The sequence below is a fragment of the Hippichthys cyanospilos genome, chromosome 22 (genome assembly GCF_059441005.1).
Source record: "Hippichthys cyanospilos isolate Australia breed blue-spotted pipefish chromosome 22, RoL_Hcya_1.0, whole genome shotgun sequence".
NCBI classification, from domain to species: domain Eukaryota; kingdom Metazoa; phylum Chordata; class Actinopteri; order Syngnathiformes; family Syngnathidae; genus Hippichthys; species Hippichthys cyanospilos.
In genome coordinates this window covers 8,949,096-8,973,328 of record NC_142390.1, presented here as the reverse complement: position 1 = coordinate 8,973,328, position 24,233 = coordinate 8,949,096, and the positions used below count along the sequence as shown (strand labels likewise).

At 39.1% G+C, this 24,233-nt stretch overlaps 2 protein-coding genes across 3 annotated transcripts in view; one reads left to right on the top strand and one right to left on the bottom strand.

The window, feature by feature from the left end:
* Positions 1 to 24,233, top strand: part of cacna2d4a (calcium voltage-gated channel auxiliary subunit alpha2delta 4a) — a 64,216-nt gene that overhangs the window by 15,543 nt on the left and 24,440 nt on the right. For both annotated transcript variants that reach the window (XM_088405835.1, XM_088405834.1), the window contains 9 exons: positions 6 to 77; positions 165 to 226; positions 307 to 374; positions 468 to 513; positions 1,424 to 1,521; positions 1,601 to 1,694; positions 1,824 to 1,916; positions 2,680 to 2,807; positions 4,345 to 4,413. In XM_088405835.1, coding sequence (XP_088261961.1) covers positions 6 to 77; positions 165 to 226; positions 307 to 374; positions 468 to 513; positions 1,424 to 1,521; positions 1,601 to 1,694; positions 1,824 to 1,916; positions 2,680 to 2,807; positions 4,345 to 4,413 — 730 coding nt within the window. The remainder of the gene's footprint in view (positions 1 to 5; positions 78 to 164; positions 227 to 306; positions 375 to 467; positions 514 to 1,423; positions 1,522 to 1,600; positions 1,695 to 1,823; positions 1,917 to 2,679; positions 2,808 to 4,344; positions 4,414 to 24,233) is intronic.
* lrtm2a (leucine rich repeat transmembrane protein 2a) lies at positions 6,958 to 24,126 on the bottom strand. Its single transcript, XM_088405840.1, has 7 exons — positions 23,527 to 24,126; positions 17,399 to 17,546; positions 11,111 to 11,331; positions 10,404 to 10,529; positions 10,081 to 10,169; positions 9,853 to 10,010; positions 6,958 to 9,035 (listed from the first exon to the last, which is right to left on the bottom strand). The coding sequence occupies exons 2-7, from the start codon at positions 17,451 to 17,453 to the stop codon at positions 8,536 to 8,538; spliced, it is 1,149 nt and encodes a 382-aa protein (XP_088261966.1). The 5' UTR covers positions 17,454 to 17,546; positions 23,527 to 24,126; the 3' UTR covers positions 6,958 to 8,535.

Sequence of the window (24,233 nt, the reverse complement as noted above, 5' to 3'; positions counted from 1 at the left end):
CTCAGCTTAGGACGGCCATGGTGAAAGGAGAAACCGGTACCTTGTCCTTAGATGTGAGGGCTTCAGTGGATAAGGGAGTGAGTTTAATTCAACTTGAGCTCAGTTTTACAATGTGGAAGACATCATGGTCAACCACTAAAGTATTTTCTTCTGCCTCCAAACAGAAACGTGTTATGTTCCTCAGAAATGAATATTTCTATACCGGTATCAGCGAGACACCTTTCAGGTTTGATTGCATGTTGTAGTAAAACTATTTTTACATTTACTTGTCAAGCAATTAGTAACATTTGTCTTTCTGTTGATCAGTCTTGGTATCGTGCTGACAAGGGGATATGGGCAGTATATATTTGTGGGAAATGTCTCTGTTGAAGAAGGTAGGTCTGTTTTTCTGGAGTTATTCTCTTTGTACACCATTTTCTGGAGTTATTCTCTTTTTATACCATTTTCAATGTTGCTTTATTTCCCAGGTCTTCACGATTTAATGGCTCCTGATTTGACCATAGCCAGTGAATGGTGAGTCTAACTGCTGATTTCTTATGTTATATTTTTATTTTTTGAGTTATACCTGCTGCTATGCTTCAGAATTGATGTGGAATGTAACAAGATCGATTGTATGGATAAAAATACCGTTAATCTCAGACTATAAACCACAACTTTTTTCTCACGGTTTGAACCCTGAGTCCAGTGCAGTTTATCTGCAGTTTTTTTTAAAAGCCACTGAGAGGGCAATCTCCCACTCTTATTTCAAGACATGCAGGCATGTTCAGTCTGTGTTGAAGGTATGATGTTGCAGTAACCGTGCAATTTGAAAAAAATAAAATAAAATAAAAATATCTGATATTACAACCTGCATCTTAAAGTCTTGTAGTATAGCTTGAGTCATCATCACAATTACTTTGTTTGTTACTATCACAAATGAAAACTCAACGTAACATTCAACTCAAAAATCATATTAAATCACTAATTAAGGATGGCATGTCATGTTATAATATGGCACAAGTCTTCAGTGTTAGCACAAGCCGCAAACTACTTGATGCATTCAATTGCAGTCAGACAGTTCAAACTCCAGCAGAAAATTCTGTTATTCTATAAAAGCTGTTTTATTAAAGACAAACAATGGGGATCAGGTGATGATTTCCATTCCAGTGTTTCAGTGTTCATTTTACAATTAATCAAAATAAAGAATAGACAATGATACTTTAATGTCTCCATTTTTCATTCTGTCTCGCAAAACGGACAAGAGTCGATCATGACTATTCTGTATCACACCTATAGATGGAATCGGAAATGACTGTCAATCAAATTTTGAATCGAAAATTGTTTTCCATCAAATTTGATTCTGAAAATCAAATTATAGACCCCAAAATCACAAATGAATTAAACTGTGAGACTAAGATTCCCATCCCACTCCACAACCTTCCAGGACTTACTGTGAGACCGACATCGACCCAGCACATCGTAAACTGAGCCAGCTGCAGGCCGTAGTCCGATACCTGACAGGCAAAGAACCGGATCTTGAGTGTAAGTTTGAACTTGATTCCTCGGCTTCCATTAAATGCACTATGTGAAGGGGTCAAATTGTGCTTTTGCGTCCCCGCAGGTGATGCCCAGCTGATGCAGCAAACCCTGTTTGACGCAGTGGTGACCGCTCCAATGGAAGCGTATTGGACAGCCCTCATGCTCAATCCATCCGGGTGATTAATCACCTACAATTTCATCACTGCCAGTCCAGTTCAAATTAATCTTTGATGTCTTTTGCCGTCAATGGTAGCGAAAAAAAACAACAAAAAAAAACATTTATTTACTGCCTCTTTTTGTCTCAGAATGGACGATGGCATTGAAACTGCTTTCCTGGGGACTCGGTCCGGCCTTATGAGATTCCAGCGCTACACGGGCATTGAAAAGCGAGTTGGCTTGTGAGTAGTATGAGATCAGTGTTTCTCCAGTATTTTAAAATATCTTTTCAGCCAATTACTCCTTAACTAGTGCAAAGCATTTTTGGGTTAAAAGAAAAAAAAAAAAAAAGCCTTAAAACATATTAGACCCTTTCCAAATTCATTTGTATGGGTCCACGAAAAAAAAAAAAACTACCTCTGTTGAGTCATAACAGAAATCTGTCGTCTAAATGAAATAACCTAATTATTAATAAATATTTTTCGACAAAAAATATCATCAATGTAAAGTCTCTGACCTGTTCTAAAAAAAATATTATGAATACATTTTTGTCCACAGAAAAATATGAACATGAAGCATACTATTTGGGGTTACAATAGAGATCTGGTCACAAAAATAAATTATTAACTTAATTATTAATGACATATTTGTTCACAAAAATTAATCAACATAAAGCATCAGACCTATTCTCAAAAAGAAATAATTATGAATACATATTTGAAAAAAAATATTCACCTTAAAGTATCCTCTTTTGGGATCATAGTAGAGCTGTGTTCACTAAATAAAATCATTAATTTGACAGGTAATGAGGGGTGTCACATAACAAGTGGGTCGAACCATTCTAGTATGGGGGAGAATCTGCGTTCTAAAAATAATGAAATTGAATATCCTACTGTACATAAAAATAAAACCATAAATAGCCTGGGATTGAATGCCAGATCTCATAAAAAAAAGCAAAAACAGACATTGAATGAGTAAATAATTTGAATAATGTCATCTTGCCAGGTCATTCCTGACATCCACGGATAAGGAGAATATTTTTACCCTGGACCACTTCCCATTGTGGTTCCGCAGGGCGGCCGAGTACCCTGCTGGACAGTTTTTGTACTACATGCCACGACAGGAGACCCGAGGTACATGTTGTGGCGGTAAAACGGACTCATGAGCACATCCTACTAACACTTAAGTCAATCCATGCAGCAATCTCTTTTTGTGTCCTTCTGTGAACCCGGCTGTGGTCACGTCCGTTTATTGTGTTCAGACGCATTCAGGGACTATGAGGCGGACTTTAGCGCCACCATGGGCGCAGAGGAGACGAAGCGGCAGGAGGAGGGAGGGGGAAAACAGGGGGAGGAGGAGGAGGGTAGAGCAAAACTGTTACTTGGCATGCTGTCCTCAACCATTCACCCAGCATCCTTTTATGTTTCCAAAAATTTGAGTTTATGTGGCATGACCAGAAAAATCAAGTCATGCAAACTCAATTCAAGATTCAAGAGTTTTATTGTTATAAGTAATCCTTACGTGATTGACTCACATAAAAAGGACATGACCATATTTTCCGCATTGTATACCTGACAGGTGAATTGTTTTCATATACAGTGGAACCTCTAGGAACGCCTCTTGTTACGAACAATTCAGGTTATGAAATGCCTCTGCAGGAAACTTATTGCGTCTAGTAACGTAAGGAAACAGGATAGGAAAGGCATATTGTTAATATGCCAGTTGAGCTTTTTGTTGAAGTTGAAGTTTTTTTCACCAACTTTTACTGTGGCTTTGCACTGTTCAGCTTTACGCGCTTCATCCACTCTTCCCACCAACAGGTCATACTGTAGAACTAACAAACATAAAATGAAACATTAGCTACAGCTAATATTGTACATATTCACATAAAAATACATACGTAACATACAACTTTGGGCTGTCATGTTTGACGTTAGCGTCATCAGCACGCCATTATCACTTTAGCTAGTAGGCTAAATGACATCACACAGGAAGCACTTTGCATGACTGCAAACAAAATTTTAGTAAACTTACATGCTCAAAGTCATTCAAAATAAATATTGCTTCTGTGGATGTTGTAAATGATGAGTAGATCACTGGAAATGTCAAATTAAAAACAAACAAATAAAACGACCAAAAAGGTCTCTCTCTGCACTCTTCCCCTGCACACCAGCGGCTTCAATTAATATAAATAAATGGGCTTTTTGAATTCCATGATTATTATGCACTAATGCAGTTCTAATTTGTATTTGTGGCCATTTTTAATGCATTTTTATAATTTATTAATATTACTTAAAGGGTTTAGGAGCATTTTGAGGGGTTTGGAATGGATTAAGCTAATTACATGCTCTATGCACAAAAAATTCACTTTATGAAATGACTTCTGGAACAAATTAATTTCGGAAGTAAAGGTACCACTGTATTAGGCACACTGTCAGCTTTTGAGAAAATTGGAGGCTTTTTTGTGCAGAAAATACGGTATATCTTCTACAATATGATTGGACACATTTCTGTCTGTTTTGCATGCGTGCATGTGTTCAGCAACCAAAATATTAGGTACACCTAAGACACAGAAGATTTTTACAGATTTTTTTTTTTTTTATCTCATCTGTAAGTGTATCTAATATTGTGACGATTGAGCAAGCTCATTGTGTGCTGGTCATTTTCCAGCTGGAAGGATTGTGATTGCAACCACTGCCATCACTGTGACTGTGGGCAAGAAGATCGCCATCGCTGGAGGTAAGATGGCATACTTTCTTTTAAAAGTTTAAGGCTATGGAGGAAAGAGAGTGACAAAATTAAATGAATCACTGTTTCAATAAATAATTAAATAAAAGTGTCATTAATTAATTAAGTGTTTTATCAATTAAATAAAATTGCCATGAGTTCAATGTTTCACTAAATAATTTAGTGTTTCTTTGTTTTCATTAACGTTTCAATAAATCAGTATATATATATATATATATATATATATATATATATATATATATATATATATATATATACACACACACACACACACATGGACAAAATTGTTGGTACCCCTCAGTTAAAGAAGGAAAAACCCACAATTCTCACTGAAATCACTTGAAACTTACAAAAGTAACAATAAATAAAAATTTATTGAACATTAAATAATCAAAATCAGCCATCACTTTTGAATTGCTGATTAACATAATTATTTAAAAAAACTAACTAATGAAACAGGACAAAAATGATGGTACCCATAACTTAATATTTTGTTGCACAACCTTTTGAGGCAATCACTGCAATTAAGCGATTTCTGTATTTGTCAATGAGCGTTCTGCAGCTGTCAACAGGTATTTTGGCCCATTCCTCATGAGCAAACTGCTCCAGTTGTCTCAGGTTTGATGGGTGTCTTCTCCAAATGGCATGTTTCAGCTCCTTCCACAGATGTTCAATGGGATTCAGATCCGGGCTCATGGAAGGCCACTTTAGAATAGTCCAACGCTTTTCTCTCAGCCATTCTTGGGTGTTTTTGGCTGTGTGTTTTGGATCGTTGTCCTGTTGGAAGACCCATGACCTGCGACTGAGACCAAGCTTTCTGACACCAGGCAGCACATTTCTCTCCAGAATGCCTTGATAGTCTACAGATTTCATTTTACCTTGCACACATTCAAGACACCCTGTGCCAGATGCAGCAAAGCAGCCCCAAAACATTACTGAGCCTCCTCCATGTTTCACCGTAGGGACAGTGTTCTTTTCTTCGGGGAGACGACCAAGGAGGACACCACTGCTGAAAAAAAAAAATCATTAAAAAGCGAGACTGGAATTTGCAAAAATGCATGTTGACAAGCCACAAAGCTTCTAGGAGAATGTCCTTTGGACAGATGAGACCAAACTGGAGCTTTTTAGTAAGGCACATCAACTCTATGTTCATAGACTCAAAAACCAAGCATACGAAGAAAAGAACACTGTCCCTACGGTGAAACATGGAGGAGGCTCAATAATGTTTTGGGGCTGCTTGAATGTGTTAGCAATCTTGTGGATTGCTAGTGATGTCAGAGAGAGAAGTAAGAAGAAGATTTATACGGAAAGATGCTGGAGATAATCAAGAAATACGAAGCTAGCCTAGCCTAAGCTACCCTTACTAGGCATAACAAGCACAACTCAAAGGTAAATAAATAATTTCTTTGTTTTTTATATGATGTTTTCTTATTGTATACATGTATATTACATATACATAGCACTTACTATACTATTTTGGTACCAATTTTTAATACGTATGCACAATTTTGATGTTTTTACCTGGAGTTCTAAATGCATGAGCTATTTAACATTTGGATTGCCCTTCATACGGTGAATTCTCCTCACAAGCCCAACCGCGGAACAGCTTACTCTCGTATTTAAACATTGATTTATTTAAGACCATATCTAATTAATTCAATGTTCATTTAATCAATGAAATTTTTATTTAATTAATGAAACGTTTATTTAATTATTGAAACATTTAATTAATGAATGGAACTTTTAACTCATGAATGACAATTTTGTTTAATTATTCAATGGTACATGTATTCATTTAATTTTGGCACTTTCGGTCCTCCATACGGCAACCTTTGTGTTCTTACGTGTGATTTGATTCATAAGCGACACACTTGATGTCATAACCCCTTTACAATATTAATTTGAAGTCACAAAAGACTGTTGTTTTTTTTTTTAAGAATAGTTGTTAAAACAAGTCAAGTTACCTTTAAAGCAAGTAATCAGGAAATCAACTTAACTTTTTCAAGGTAAGTAGGATGTTGTCGCGTTCCAGTTAATAGGAGCAATGTCAATTTGAACCGCTAGAGGACAATGTTTGTCTACACAAATGCCTGCTTATGATCTCTGAGGACAATTTTGAATTTGTTATGCACATGCATACATGAATCTCTTGGCTCATTCACTTTCATATTTTCCGTTCCTCTATATCCTATCCAATTTATCGACAATTACTGACTCCATGCCACTAGACTTGACAAGAAAAAAGAAAACAAAGGTGAGTCATTTTTTCCAAATGAGGAGAAAAGATGTGTCAAAAAGATAAATGGACACAAGATAAATGTAAAAGGAGATGAAAAGGACAGTTGATGAGAAAAGGGTTGGAAGGGATTGCGGAAAAAAAAGAACAGGATAATAATTCACAGGATAATTCATTCATTCTTTGCTTTCACCCTGTGTGTGCATGTGTCTGTATATGCTATCTTATTTGATCAGATTCCTTGACCCTCTGCTGGAAATCGGGTGCGAACGAAAATAGACACAGTGGTAGCCTTGTCACGCCTTGTAATAGAATGTGATATGTTTTTATTTCCATCAATGCATATGTACCAGGAAGCGCTTCTTTATCATTGCCTAAAACACAATCATCGTCATGACACACAACACGCCACCGAATGCTGGCCAGTGTAATCTTGAAGCCCTCACTCATGTTGTAAGTAGCAAACTATATTTTATTACTCTGTACACACACAGGTTATAATAACAGGATTCAGCTCGCTAAGATACTTAGCTATCAACAGCACAAGACCTGCAGGCCGGGAAGTGTCAAGTTTCCACTTTTGCAAACAGAATTTAGCCTTATGTCGTTTTGATAAATCTCAAGAAAGACTTTTAGACGATTTTTACATGCAGGCCAAACTCTGTCTTTTGTCGAAACTTGACTTAGCACGATTAAATGAACACGACTAATGAACGCATATTACAGTGATACCCAAAACAAAACATACAAGCGTTATAAACACAACAAAATACAAACATTGTGAATTTATATTATTTGGGGAAGAGTCGCCACATAGGCTGAGACATCATACTGGTTAGGCTAATATAATAATATGTATCTGCATCATAACACACCGTTATTATAGGTTTCTTTGAGAGCAAGTTACACTGGGGGGAAATTATTTACTAAGGAGCAATATGCAATTTTATATTCAATATGCAAAAGTTTATTTTTATTTAGCCGAAATGAAAATCAAATTCTCTTTGGCAGTGGTGTTTTCTAATCATGCTGATGCAACCTTTGTTGCATATTACCGACAGATGCGAGGAAAGAAAACGAGGAGGAAATCTTCCAGGAGGACTTTCCATTTATAGCGACTGTGGATGGAAAGATAGATGGAAAGATAAAGGGTTGTGAGAGAGTGGGGGAAAATAGAGCATCCTTTAGTTTAATCCCTTGTTAGCGCTAATCCCTCCGGGAAAGATTGTTTTATGAAGACGGGAAAGAAAGGGAAACCATAGCGGGGAACCGATATGGGTGATAAAGTGCTGGAAAGTTCTGAAGTCCTTCGATGAAACTTGACGGGACACCTCATATGAAACGCATGGCCCAGAAGATGTTTGGAACTTGAGGCCAATACCATTTATGTGTGCTTTTTGAGCTGATGAGTGAGAAAATCTGGACAGATTTTGCTGAAGGTCCTGAGACGGACCAGAGAGCTGACATCTGGTCCTGGTGTTTTGCTTTGAGATTACCCCTCCACTAAAATTTTCCTCTGGGCCAGGGGTAATGTTTTCCAGTCTTGAAAGGGGACATATGTCTTGTAAATGAACATTGGTCTGATCGAGAGCACGCTCAAGAGTCCCTGAAAATTCCTCCAGCCACTCTGAGATGAAACCTTTTTGTTCTCTCTGGTGCGAAGTTCAGCAGCCAAAAGCATCAGCAGGTGGTTAGTAGGCGAGATGAAGGGATAAAAAACATAAATACAGGGAGGAAGGCTTTGAAAGAAGTACAAGGAGACGGATCGGTGACGTTTAGGCGAGAGTCTAAGGTGGTGATCATTGCTTTCTTTTTCAAATCCGTTCTCCTCTTTGAGCCCTTTTGCCAAACAACCCCCCACCCCGTCCGTGGCTCCTCTACGCCACCGAGGAGATCTGTTTCTCCTCGCGATCGTCTGTGTCTGCCTCGCCATCTCCCATGAGCGGCTGCCTCTTTTTCAGCTCTCTCTGGTATTTGGCCATCAGCGATGCGTAGATGCAGCCGTATGCTGCGGCTGCCACCATCATGATACAAACAATACCGCAAACCACGCCGGCGATCACCACCGTGCCGATGGCGCGGCGCACGCTAACAGGCCGGTAGCGGGCACGCACGCAATCTGCTGGGGCTTCTCCGCCGCCTCCTCCTGTGTTTGAAGATGCCTCAGAGCCACCAGAAATCGGCGGTACCTCACTGGGGTTAAGAGCTGCCCTACTGCAGGGAGGACCTCCCCGGAAACCGTCGCCTGCTCCTCCCGCTCCTCCATTCTCGTCCTCGAGCTGGAGGCAGTAGTTGAACATTTCCACGGGAACGCCGCGAATGTCTCGCCCCCGCAGGTCTTTGGGTAGCGTGCACTCCACCGCATCCACCTTTCCACCTAACGGAGAGAAAATGACAAGAGGAAAAGAGGTGGGTCATTCAGGAAACACCTCGTACCAGTGAAATTAAGAGTAAGTGGATAAGACAGGAAGCGAAGATGAAGGGGAGGTGGAATACCGATACCGGAATGAGTTATACATCACTAGACTTGCTGTTTTCCTGCTGCCTCAACTATAACTTGGAGATAGACTCTTGTACTGTATAATTCACGAGATGACATGTTGGTACATCGCTTGTATGCATAAGAGACAATGCTGTCAGCTTGTCGAAGGAATTAGCCTAGCCACCAAATCTAGGATATGGACAAACACGTTTCAGTCTAATCCAGGAGGCCATTGACTTAAGGGGGCGGTATCTAGTTCTGTGACCAAACATTCTCAGAGAGGAATTTGTGTCTGCAAACATCCCAACAGAGTGTGTTAAAGTCTTTGGAAACAGATTGCAACGTTATGCGCTGTGCTTTTTCTTCAGCGCCCGTATCCCTGCCAAGCTCTCACACGTAATCTTTGTCAAAATCTGCGATGGCCGCATCAAGACAGGGGGGAGCAAGAGTGGACTAGAGCAGCGAGGATAATGGAGCGGAGAGGAGATGTTGCTTCATTATTTGGGCAGCCGAGGCCTGGGGCACTGGAATTCAGATTTTCGCTCATGAGGAGAGAGCACGGAGCAGCTGCGCTTACAAGATGCACCGACATAAAGGACACACAGTCTGTGGGTGGAGGGAATGAGATGCGCAGATGATTTCCTGTGGCCTCATCACTGCCAATCATAAGCAACCAGCTTGGAAGGCGCTGTGACATTAATCAGACGCTCACCTCGGTACAATAGCCACTCCATCCAATGTTTGAACTCCCGAAGGTTGCAATCACATTCCCAGGGGTTGTGTCCCAGTTGCAGGTGTTGGAGGTGGGCGAGGGGCTCAAATGCTGCCCTCTCCAAGCCGCGAAGCCTATTACCAGCCAGGGATAGCCACCTACATGGTGATATTTTGTGATCAATAAACAGGAGTAGACAACCATGAATTTGCACAAATCTCTGTTTACCTGAGACCCTGTACTTCATCCAGGAGCCCCAAGGGAACAGATGCCAGCCCATTGAGTGAAAGATCGAGATTCTGGAGACCCACCAAACCCTGCAAGAACAGCAGGAGCAGCAGATTTACTTTGGCACGCCAGTCTCAGATCAATGAGTTTCGCTTCCGATGCCAAAAGCCCACGGTTGATTGATGATAGTTTTTGTCTGTCCCAAGCAAAGTCAGGCTTATCTATGGTCATTCAGTTTTAATGAAACTGGACGGTAGCCAGTCCAAAAAGCTAGATTGCCTTGATTTCATATACTCTCTATTTGTGAGGTGTATAAACCTTACCTGAAAGAGATCTCTGTCCATTCCTGTCAGAGAGTTGTTGTGCAGGCTCAGTTTAGTCAGATTGCTCATGTCTCGGAATAATCCACCTGGTAAATTGTCAAGGTAGTTGTTTGAGAGGTCGAGTTCCTGTTACACACAATTTGACACAGCAATGTCAGATTGACTTAAAATGATGAATAGATGTTCACTCATACCACTTTCCTACCTTACTTGCCCAAAGTGCTTTACACTGACCACTCATTTACATACTGATGACGCAGCATCCGGAACAACCGGAATTTCAGTTTCCTGCTCAAAAGCACATTAGCAAGGTCACAATGGTCGGGGATCGAACCCACGACCTTTAGGTTGGAGACGGCCACAATGCCACTGACTCATGCCTCTCCCAAATGTGCCCTGCATTTGCCTTGCAAAAATACGTGAGAATCAGTAGGTGTTGGATGGCACCCTCATCCTGAATGATCGTTACAGTTTATGAGATTACCGAGGTTGAAAAATAATGAAGAACGAGCAATACTTTTCTGATGCAGTCACTACACTAACTTGGCTGTGGAGACTACAAGCAAATAAAGGGTGGCCTTGCAAAGATTCAAAGGACAACTTCACTTGACTTTGTGACCTGAGTACAGGTTTGCAGCGGTTTCTGCTACGTTTACTCAAACATAAATATAAGAAAACAGCAACATCTGAACTCGACTGCACCCGACCTCCAGAGAGGAGAGATTGGCGAAGGTTGACGGTCCCAGTGAGGCCAGCTTGTTGTTGGCCAGCAAGAGGGAGCGACTTCCCGTGGGCACAAGGTCCAAGGGAGGCGGGGAGGAGAGGCCGCGGCCCCCGCAGTCTACCAGCAGGCCGTCTGAGGAGCAGAAGCAGGGGGGAGGACAGAGACAAGCCGGCTGGAGCAGTGCCACCAGCAGACAGAGGAAGACTGCAGGGGAGCAACAGCAAAAGAAAGAATATTTAGAAATTTCCTAGCTTGGATTCTCACATCCATTTAACTCATTTGTGCAGTTTTTGAGTCATTTTCTCCCACATTATTCTCGTGGTATTTTAGTCGAAGTGATGGCACGCTCTTAGTCATGTGATAACTTGGTGGTCATGCCATGTTACACTTTGACACTTTGTGACCATCTGGGTGAAATTTCAGCTCCCTAGTGTCTTCTTTCAAAGCTTTCTCTTTGATGTAAAATGTCTCTGATGTAAAGATCAAAGGATTGGAGAAAGTTCCACATGTGCTTAAAAGAAAAAAAAAATCCTATATTTCTCTTGTATTTTCATGGACTTGTATTTACGACTTCCCTCAATTCACTTTATTTACGTTCTTCAGCTCTGTCCTTATTTATTTATTCAGTTCATCTCATGTGACTTTATCTTTTCATTTTCCATCATTTTGTTCCGTGCTTGCTCAATGACTCCCTTACCACGGCCTGCCTTTGTTTCCATCCAATGTCTTATCAGCCAATGTTTGCTCAGCGTGTTAGTGTTTGTCTTTTGGGTCCTTATGCTCATGAGAGTGCTGACAAAGTGTGATATCAAGAAAGTGATTCCAGGCACAGACGTTGCACTTTTTAAGTACCCGAGGGCTGAATTCATGAGTTGCATCACATGCATAAAATAAAAATAACAATAATTTCTTAGGGCATTGGACATTTGTTTTTTTCATTATATGGATAAACTTTGGACACTTTGGACAAGGAAGTGGTCGACCGGTAGACTGCCTTGCTATTAATGGCTGCCTGCATGAAATCACACTATATTAAAAAAAAAAAAATCTCAGCTTAGGAAAAATAAAAAACTTCAATCGAAGCTCTGGGAGCCAAAGATTATCAAGTAGTAGACCGTTGACATGGCTATGCTTCCGGGAGCAACTTAAAAATAAAAGCATATCAAGGCCATTTGTGTCATACATTACTTTGTGAGGTACAGTTTATTTTGAAGCATTGGGTGGCTTCCATACAATGTTTGACTGTTTTACTATAATACACTGGCTTGAGAGGGTGTGCATTCTGCAGTATGTCTCATTTGACTTCTGGACCAACAAGCTAAAAAAATAAACAGATTTGCGGCAATTCTGTCTTTTCTGGCTGGGTCAAGACTAAGTAGCAGAGCGAGTCAGACTCTCTCTCACTGCAGTTGGATGTTGGGACGAAAAGGTTTGGGCACCCCTGCTGCAGATGTGCAATGGGATTAAAGTCAAGTTCTTCCACTGTAAACATGCATCAGTCGACCTTGTACTGAGCACTGAGGAAAGAAAACAGTCTCCTTTGTGCCGTTCCACAAATTTAGAACACAATCAAAAATGACAAATCCTTGATGGATTACTTGATTTTCCTCACTGGAATGCTTTTGAAAATCAATATGTCAACTGTGATTGGCTAAGGTCTTTCACAATCTTGCTCTATTAATTGTGTTTACCATCTGCCACCATCTGCTTTCCTCGTATTTTTACCCTCTCGTTCTCAGCATTTTCCTTTCAGTGCACACTGGAGGCACTGAATATTGTCATACATGATGGATAAGAGTTTGGAGATAACGTGTCTTCTTCAAACAAGCTTTTTGGCTGCCAGACGCAACCTGACCATGAACTGTAACTGTGCAAAATGGGAATAAAATCCTCCCAAAATGGACTCACTTAGGTTCACAAATGGACAACAGGAGAGATTAGAGGTTTTGCTGAAAATCCTTTAGTGTGAATCTTGGAAGGATTTCTGCCATGCGGTGGCTTTGAATGTGCTGTTGCAGGTTAGAGCCGTTGCCGGAGATTTAAGCTGACAGTTGAGCTCAGAGGTATAGGAGCGCAGTTATGCAACGGAGAAGCGGCGGAACCGAGCTGGGGATGTTTCTGTTTGGGATGGGATGTTTCCTCACATCAAATCGTGTTCAAAAATCGTCTCTTTGCGAGGGTATTTTTCTACACCATCTATACAAGCATTCGTTCCTCCCTCCCTCGCTTTTTCTCCTCGTGTTGCTTCCTCCCACTCTCCCTCCCTAACTTTCAACATTTATGAGAGGTTTGAGCTGCTCTCATAGAGGAGGAGGTGATGGTTGTTTTGGCTTATTTTGGCCTGTGTTCCCAGCATCCTCACCTTCACCACTGTGAACCGAACAGGAAGGTCATGATAGAACGCAAAGGGACAAGAAAATATCCCATGCCATGGCATGTAACAAGCTAGCGTTGTAGTTAAGAACACACCAATGGAGACATTATCGACACGAGAGAGTAATTAGACTAGGACAAGAACAAGGAGTAAAAAAAAATCATGATGTTTGCAACAAAAACAGATTCTGCTTTCTTGTTTTAGAAATAGTACAATAAAACAAGCCTAAGCAAACAACTGATCACACCAATACTGGCCTTGTCTTGACTAGTCCTAATCAAAAATCCCAACTCCGCCCTGCCTAAGTTTGAGACAAGACAGAGTAAAAATGCTTTTGGTTTGGAGATGAAACCGAAACTCGTAAAAAGTAGTCTCAAGATTGGTTTTGGTCTTTACATTGGTCTCAAGAACAACTAGTCTTATCCATAGAAACTTAGAGCTATCAATAAAAAAGACTCGACACAAAGAACACAACCCGAGTCAAACTTGTCTTCTATATAAAAAAAAACTAAACATTTCTGAAAAATGCCTCTCCACTTTTGCCTTTTATTTCCTTTTGAAGCGGTGTGTAGTAAACTACATCAACAATGTGATAGTCTTCAACCTGAACAAAAGACTTCCTCCACTTTTGTTAAGCAAGGTATGATTTACAACATAAAGAATTCATGCTGCAGACAAATCTCCCATCAGAAAACGACAAATGTGACAAATGGCTCCATAAGAAATCGATGAGAAAACATGCCCATTTTTTCATGGTATTATGAAGACTTATACTTTCTGCTATCTAATTGTGGTGTAAACAGAGGAATGTTTGTCTGCATCGCCTTGACGACGCAGCTGTTTGACATATAATATTCCATGGGTGGCCTTGGGTGACACCCGACCTGTCACAGGTTACCCCGAGGCAGAGCTGTTTTCCAATGGCTAGCGAGACACACTCGTCACTATCTGATTACGGACGCTACCAGCTGTCCCCTCTCTTATCTGAACTCCTTAATTTACTGGCAACCTGTCTGTCTTCATAAACGCGCTGTGACTTGTCAAACGTGGTGTTGATTGGACTCCTGAAACCAACGACATACCGAGTGTCCATTAGTGGAACTTAAACAATTGTTTGACTTGTTGGCATAAGTATTTTGCTATTTAATCCAATTGATGCATTTCCAGGCATTTCTTGCTTACTCTGCGCTCTAAGCACTGGCAGATGATGATAGCAAGCCCTCATACCACCCATGCTGACCTCATCCTTGTCGTTTTGTTTCATTTTGGCTCCAAGAGTTGATGAGGAGAGATTTTGCACCAAGTCGACGAAGTTAACACCGTTTCATTTATTAGATTACTGTTGAAAATGCCGAATCGGCAAAAATGTGTGTTTGGGAGCACACAGCCGCAGAATCAAAGTCATTAGTAAATAATTCACCTATGGGTGGAACTGTTATTATGAACACTGGTTTCCAAAGGGACTGATTTCATTGGAGGAACAGCTTTTAGACACGGCTTTACATTTTAATGTCAGTAAAACGCCTGTTTTGGCTCTTTTATTTACTCTGCTGGGATAGTCTCTAGTGTTCTGCGACCCTTGTGAGGATAAACGGTCAAGATGGTGGATGGATAGATGTTCTGTGGCCGGCTGGCATCGAACAAGTCATGAAGGAGGCGAGGCAGGCACGTGATGAGAGGTGCGGCTTCAGTAAACGAGACGTTTCACTTCCTGTTCAGAAATATTTGTAACATAAAACTCATATTCAATTTGAAATTATATCGCCAATGTGCCAGATGTAATATGTCTGCATAGAGTTCATTGTAGAAAGTTTAGAATATCACGAGGAGCATTAACATACTAAATGCCGCAATATATGACTGTGCTTTTACTAACCTGCTTTACTGTATGCCCGTACATCAAATTTAGACACACCAGAGGGCCATTTTCATCACTGATAGTTCACTAATGAAATGTCATTTTGAGGAAAGTATTTTCATAGCACACTATTTTGCCACTTCTTTCTCTCTGTAATTTGTCAAAAGATGATGTATGTCTGATTCTGTTTGGAAACTGAAGCTTCATTTATTCAGCACCGAGTACTGTATTTCTTCTATTTTATTTTTTCTTCCACATGCTTCACTTAAAACGTATAAAACTCCTAGCGGCACATGAATGCACATAAAATACTATTAAGCAGTGCTCCGCCACATTATTTCAACTCTGACAAGGTAACGCTGTGCCGCCATAGCAACTGAGGTGCCGTCGATTGATGATTCTTAAGACGAGCAAGAGAGGTGCCGCGAGACAAGTTTGCGGCTCGCGTCAAAAGCTCCACCATTTAACCCACATCACCTCTTCAGACCTTCAGAATAATCGCTTACTCACACGCGTGTCATGGCCATACACACAAACCACATGGATAAGTATGAACAAGGTGTAGGTAGGGGTTTAGGCTGCACTTGCTGACACTGGGATGAGTGCGGACTGGATTAGCATTGCACTGGAGTCCAGTAAAAAATCCTTCTTTTATTAATTATTCCTCCTTTTCCTCACTTCCAAATAAGTGGCATGTTACATTACATGTATCTTGACGCTTTAGTTTAGTCATGTAGCACTCAGTAACCAATTTATTGGGTATGTTGCCTCCTATAAATGGCATTTTCTGATAATGCTCAGCTAGCTTCAGTTGCTAGCTAGCTTGTTAGGAACTATAACTAACGTAGAGCTCCCTCAACTAGGGTTAGATGCTAGCTAACTGGACCAATGCTCAGTTAGCTTCAGTTGTCGCTAGCTTATTAGTTGAATTACAACTAGTGTAGAGCTCCCTCAACTAGCGTCAGAAGCTAGCTAGCTCGATGATAGTTTGCTTGAAGCTTCCTCAGCTAGCTTGATATGCTAACTAGCTTGTTAGTTGGATAATAGTTTGCTTGGTGCTCTCTCTGTGAGCTTCAGAAAGCTTGTTAGTGTGACGATTGCTAGCTTAGTGCTTCCTCAAATTGCTTCTGTTGCGAGCTGGCTTGTCCTAGATGTTTCACTTTGACATTTTATTGAGATTTTTTATTTTAATTTTTTGAACATATAATCACATTAGATATCACAGTTCAGCACAGTTTTACATGTTTACATCTCTTTCTTGCCTTCCTAATATTTTATTTAATATAATCTCATATAATTTTATTTAATATATTTTAGTACAGTTTTGTCTTTCATAGAAAGCATCAGCCTAATTATCACCATCTGCCAAATTCTTTCATTACCAATCAGGAAATAAAATGTAAAAGAAACACCATCCTCGATTATGGGAGCACTCAGCACAGGAGTAATTGAACATATTGGCACACTTCAGCCTTTTGATTAGATGAAATGCTTAGAGCGTTCCGCTCTCATTCATTGACTCCGCCTACATGCCGAATTGTGCACACGAATCCCTAGCAGAGCTCATTTACGTGGTTTTTGCGGAGTCAATGAAGACGAAATGGAGTCCACATGCGTCAATAAAGGATATTGAACTGAGGAAGAGCTTTGGCAAGCCAATAACCTCGGTGTTATGGTCTTGCCAATAACATCATCGTCAGGTAGAAGCGTTCATACAAGAATGTTTGTTATGTTCTGAACAAAAGAAACTAGAATACTGAGGATAGGTACTAAAATAAGAAACAACCTTTCGGCCATTTTCTCCCTGCTGTTTGGCATCTAGATACACACTGCGGAGTAGTGTGGCATTTTATGAAAGGATTGCGCTCACGGCCACAGCATATTCAATGCCCTTATCTCTTGTGTATGTGTGTGTGTTTGCATGCCGCGCATGCCAACATTAACAGCTGTCAAAGCAGAGTTTTCCACGTGTATCGTGCGGAGAATAATAGACGGGATCAATCGTAGTGAAAGCAGAGCATTGTGTTCCCTCCACTCACCGGGTCCGGACGGGGGCAGTCCGACGCCCCCTGGGGAGTGGCTGTGGGGGGGCATGACGCACGACGTCCACGGTGGCGGCGGCAGAAGGCGTCAAACAGCCATGCCGGCTGCCTCCACTAGGGCGGCGACTGCAGAAAGCCCAAACACCTGAAGGAAGAAATACACACGAATGGAAACTGTAACATAAATGCCTTTCACCAAATTGTATGGTTTTATTTAACCCCTGGGTGTCCGGGGATTTTTCACTAGCCTGGCCTTGTTATCACCCAACTGATCCTCAAATCTAAATATGTTTTTGTCTTCAACCCCTCAAAATGTTCAGTGGCATAGATATATTAAAAAAGAATAAATAAATCAAAAGTTGGGGGGAAGGGCTACATCCCCTTTATGTACAAAAATTGTAAAAATGTGATAATAGTAAAAGTAAGGTAGCAAGTACAATGTGGTGCTATTCATGTGAGTAACCCACAAAAAAAATTATGTGCACCCCTGGTTATTTGTACTCCTTGTACTGGTTTCATCAGATGAAGTTATATTTGGATCCAACTAAAGTATCACTGAGGTTGAATTCCCATATTGTTTATCAGCATCAGTATCTGCCCTGTGACTGGCCGGCGACCAATCTAAAGTCAAAGTCAGCTTGGATAGACTAAATCCCTGAGACCTAGAGCTAGATGAGTATAGAAAATGGATGGATAAATAAAATAAAGGGTATGAACTGAAACAGTGATTAGAGATGGTAACAGAAGTGCATAAATGTCATTTAAAGAAACAGTATAACGTTATATTGAAGTGATAGAAAATAACCTCCTGCAATTTGAGTAGCACAGGCAAATGCTTCGGACCTCCAATTTGAGCGTGATCCTGAAAATGTTGGCACCATGTTACGAGACACCCCATTTTCGCCAGAGTGTCATCCGAAGCCAATTAGTCACATGTGAAATAACCGCACTCATCAGATTAGGCTGTAGAGCAATAATTAGGACCCCCCCCCCCTCCCTACACACACACACTCAGTAGCACAGGGGTGGGCAATTCCAGGCCTCGGGGGCCGGTGTCCTGCATGTTTTCCTGTTTTCTCTCTCAAACACACCTGATTCAAATGATTAGGATTATTCTCAAGCTCCAGCAGAGCTTGTTGATGAGCTAATGGTTTAAATCAGGTGTGTTAGGGAGAGAAAACTGGAAAACATGCAGGACACCGGCCCTCGAGGGCTGGATTTGCCCACCCCTGCAGTAGCACCAACTGAGATCTGTGTGAGGATGTGTGTCGAGTAATTACGGAATTTGCATTTTAAGTAGCCCAGCCAAATGATCAGATGTGTGCGGATTTAACAGGAAAAGCAGATACAGAAGTAGTTGTTTGAATGTGCAAAGGATGCAAATGAACTAACAATCAAAAGTAACACAGAAAGGGTTGTTTATAAAAAGTTTAAAATTTGTGGTTAAGAATAATATTATTTTTAGTGTTAACATTTTCTAAGAAAAAACAGCCGCAGTAATTCACCCATATGATACACTCTAAACTTTAGAGTGTATCATATGGGTGAATTGGGTCAAAAAGGATCAATCCTCACTTGGGTGAATTTGACCCAGAGCGTAATCATTCCATGCAAAACATCATTTTATTAAAAAAAATTCAAAAAATTGGATCATATTCATCCAAGTAGCGGATGTGTCTTCTTTTTTTTTTTTTTTTTTACATCAGATTTTTTTAGCCAACTGATTTCAGAGTGTATGTTTGGCACCGTTTTTTCCCTATAGCCATGACCAATGTTTTCTAAAACTCACATTAAATTTGTTTTGATTTTCAGGACACAAAAATGCCGACCAGCCAAATCCAAATTTCAATTCACTTTGTTGGGTCAAATTAAAAAACAAAACAAAACAAAACAAAACAAAAAAAACAACTTGAGTTTGAGTAAACCATCGTCAAAATCCACAGTTCCACGGAGAGAGAGTTAGAACAACAAAGTCTCCAAACAGCTCAATTACAGGTCAAAAAAGAACAGCCCGATATTTGGATTAATTTGACACAACATGGTTTGTTTTTCTCAAAGAAGCTCCCAAAAATGGGTCATTTTGGACAAAACAACCCAAAAAATGCAGTTGTTTTTCAGACTGTTGGGTCAACGCCACCTAATTATTGGATTGCTCCTTTTTTGACCCATAATTTGGCCAATTGTAGCCACAATGTAAAAAATAACAATTTGGCCCAAGTAGTGGACCAAGCCGTTTTTGGTCAATTTTTTATCTTAACGCAGCATTTTTTTCTTGTGTGTATGAAAAATGGGACATACTTAACCGAATATTCTACATTCTTATTAAGATTAAAATTTAAATCCCAACCTCAATTAACTTTGTATTGTTCCTTCAAACCCATAATATTCTTGTGGTTTCTGCTTGTGTTTTTCACCGTGCCTCTGACTCTTCACTGTTATTGTCCAGCCCTGAGTGTATTCAAGCAGTGATTAAAAAGTAACATTAGCAAGGCTCCTCCCCTTCCTCCTCTGAGAAATCTAACTTGTTCTTTTTGAATCGCAAGCACACACACTCGACATTGGAGAATTCACAAGTGGGGAAAGCAAACAAGCAAGCCCAGGCATTTTTGGAATTTGAAAGAAAAAAAAATACAATTAGCAGAAATGCAATTATCTTAAGTAAGGATAATCATCTATATTGATGAAACAGAGCAGTGAAATTGAAACTAAACTATCAATGTCATTAAACTGATGCCAAGGGATTGATATTTGGTCTGCCCAACTTTTCTCATTAGATTTTATTTTGTAAAGTAGAGCTTAGGTTTTTAGCACCCGCCGTAACCTGGGGGTCCAGTATGCATCCGCTTTAGAGCGTTTGTGCAGGACGTCGGAAAAATGTACTTCCATCAAGCGTCGCCTAATTGCCTCTTTATTGTCAACAACGAAGCTTTGTGGATAATTTGATGCATTATGAAAAGGAAAATATGGCTTGACTTGGCTCCTTAGACATGTGCTTGAACAAGCAGATAGGGGGGTAGAAACAAAGAAGGTCAACCTTCCACATTCTGATCTCACAACAGTCGTCACTTGGGTAAAGACCATTCCAAGTAAGATGATCAGCAAATCATTTCCAAAGACCTCCATTTCAAACAAATTCGATGGATCTGAAGATGTTTGTCTGTCTAAGAGTAACGAGGATGTTTGAACAATTGATGAAAAGATAGGAGAGGACACCCGGGACTTAAATGGGAGGAGCTATTTGGTGTGTCAGTCAAGATGACTTAACTTTTAAAATGATTTCTTTACGAGAAATGAAAATCATTAAAATTAGTTATTTTTGAGAACACGTCTGAAACTTTATGTTGATTTTATGTTGACGGACAAATATGTATACATATATTATACATATTATACATATATATATATATATATATATATATATATATATATACATATATATATATATATATATATATATATATATATATATATATATATATATATATATATATATATATATATATATATATATATATATAGTACCACATTTTAATTCCAAATTAGCAGATGAATTAAGAAGAGTGTTCAGGTAAAATAATAATAATAACAGCTACTTAGTAAGCTAACATGTTTGAAAATTAGAATCTACTTTGCTAACGGACTATATGAACCATTTGGAAATAAATACGTTATAATTTTTACACTTATGTGTACATTGCCCTGAACTGTTTAGCATTACAAGATTACACCGTACTGAAGATTTTAGTCTTAGTACAACTTTTTCCCCCCATGCAATGGTGCAGCTCGTAAACGAAAGCAGAGCCGTGCAGCCAAGCATTGCAAAATCAATTTTTAATGCGTTTTTCCACCCGAAGACGGCACATACACACATATACACACACACGTACATGCACAGATGCCTAAATACATGTCGATAAGCTTGACACATGCAGACATGCACACGTTGACAAGTCCGCCAAACCAAAATACGTGTACGTGTCTGAATGCACACATAACGGCCAAACGTACACATACACGCATAGCATTAGGGATCATGTGACACACACATGTCAATGGTGACAAAAAGTGAGGGTCAAACTGAACTCAACCCTGATGGATAGAGGTTAGAAGTACACGTTTGGAATAACTTTATAGGTGGAGCTGTTTTAGTCTTGAATTTCAAAATTTCACGGTTATTTGTTTAAAGGTGACAAATCGACAACGACTTTGCCTTTAAGGAGGTGTCAGTAAAGTCAAAAATGATATCGCTGATACACACCAGCTAATCGCATGACATTGGGACTCCGTGATAGGTAGCAACATGGGAGTTGAATCAAGCATCAAACGATCAAAAAGCAATAGAATAAATTATGATATTTAACTCACGCAATCCCAAAGATAAAATATTCTTCGTTTTTTCCTAAAGAGCTTTGTTTGTTTTGTTTTGTTTTTTTAACGTCCTAACACTCAATCCCAGGTGTTTGTTTATATTTTTTTCTTTCTTTTTCTCGAGTCTCAGGCAAAAGAAATGTCTAAAATGGGCTGGCAGTGAATGAATGAGGTATCTAAGCTAATGAATTACTTAAATAAATTAGTAAATAAATTACTTTAGATACATTGGAACCTAAAATAATAAAGTAGTTAACATCTATTACTACTGTTAATAATGGTTTACTGTGATACTTGATTACCTGAAGTAATTGATGACATCTGTACTTTGTATACTTATTTTATTATTTTATATATATATATATATATATATATATATATATATATATATATATATATATAGAGTACGCAAGTCATCACGTTGAACTTCACATTTATTTTGGCTCATGTATGGTGTATCATGTAGTATCTGTTGAATAATAAATCAACAACAAAGTCAGTCAACTAACATATAAATACTTGCCAACATTTAATCTATTAATTTACTGTATTTTTAGCCGACATTAGCGGGTTAGCAACAACTAACAACAACTACTAACTATAAAGTGCAACCTCTACACAAACGAACCCATAAACAGAATAAACACTCATCGCTTACTAAACATAGGCAGTAGCGTGTGTTATCAACATATATGATAATAAACTATAAATATGAGCTTACGTTGTCATTCACTACGTCACCGTAATGAGCCGAATGACTCTCAGAGAACGTAAATGCAACAGGAAACGGAAATGCAACACGACCCGACAAATTAAAAGCATTCATTTCAAAATAAGATCACAAAGAAAAGTCACAAACTCTAACGCTTGAAGAATTCTTTACATAGTTATTGACTAATTTTACTTCGTTATTTGATGAATACAGTACTGTATAATGGACTTTTTTGCTTTTATCATTTTTTCCGCCTTTTTTAAATTATTTTTTATGTCTGAGGCTGCGAAGTAGGAGGGATCATATATATATATATATATATATGTATATATATATATATATATATATATATATATATATATATATATATATATATATATATATATATAATATATATATTTATATAATATATATATTATATATATAATATATATATTATATATATATATATATATATATATATATATATATATATATATATATATAATTATATATTTATATAATATATATATATATATAATTATATATTTATATAATATATATATATATATATATATATATATATATATATATATATATATATATATATATATATATATATATATATATAATTCTAGTATTGAATAAGATATTTTTCCCATGACTCATTTACCTAAAATCCAGCCAAAGAGGTTTTGGGTGAAAAAAAATTATACAAAAGTTTGGAACTACGTCTATAGTGTCATAGCAAGGCATATTTTAATTTGCATAACACATGTATATACCTTAACAAGATAGAGATTTAGAACATTTTGCAAAGTATTCACCATAACAAAAATTTGCTTCATGTTCCAATTAATTTGCTCTCCATTTGAAAGGAAAACTATGCTGCTCTTGTCATGGCATTAATAAGCATTGAATTAGATTTGCTGATAAAATCTCACATAAACCCCGAAGCACCTTTGCTGACTCATATTTCAGAACCTTGTTTTCATTTTTTAACAGTGCTTTTAACAATCTGTTTTTAAGCTCAAAAGACAATCTTTCTGAATATGCAACGACTCACCTTTTTTTGACAAAATATTTCTGCACAGGCTTCACTGCTCTCTCCTATCACACATTGCTCCCCAAATCGTTATTTTTCATTTTGAAAGATTCCATAATGGAAGAAGCTAGACAAAATACATCCATAGGTAAAAAATCCCGGTTGAGGACGAAAACAAGAATAATCCTTGTATGCAAAGCGCTTGCAGGAGGAAGCTTATATAGTGAAGGAAAGAGGGGACGGAGATGCTTAATCCTTGTCTTCACGTCCAGTTCTCGTTTGAATGACACATCTGCTGGCGTCCTCCTTGCTGGCTTGTGAGCATCTAAGGTGTGTGAGCTCGAGAGAGAAACTGCGTGTGTGTCTTATAGCCAGAACGAAAAGGTGCTGGCGTCACGCTCACCCTCCACTGTGCCGCTATGTTTGTGGTTCCTGCACTCAGCACACATCCCACAATGTGTGTGTGTGTGTGTGTGTGCGCCCGCCTCCTTTTGCTTGGTCTCCGTATGCCTGTGCGGCCGTGCGTGTATCAGGAGTGTGTGTGTGTATGTGTGTGTTGTCAAATATAGCAAGTGTGCCTGTCTGTCCCTCAGCTCTCCCACGGTGAGATGAGAGAGGATGACCGAGTCGGAATGTGGAGAAAGAGGAGGAAAGATGAAGTAAGAGGGGAGGGGGAGAGGTCTCATCAGCTGATTCAAGTGAAGATGAGAATCTCCCTCTCAGCCACA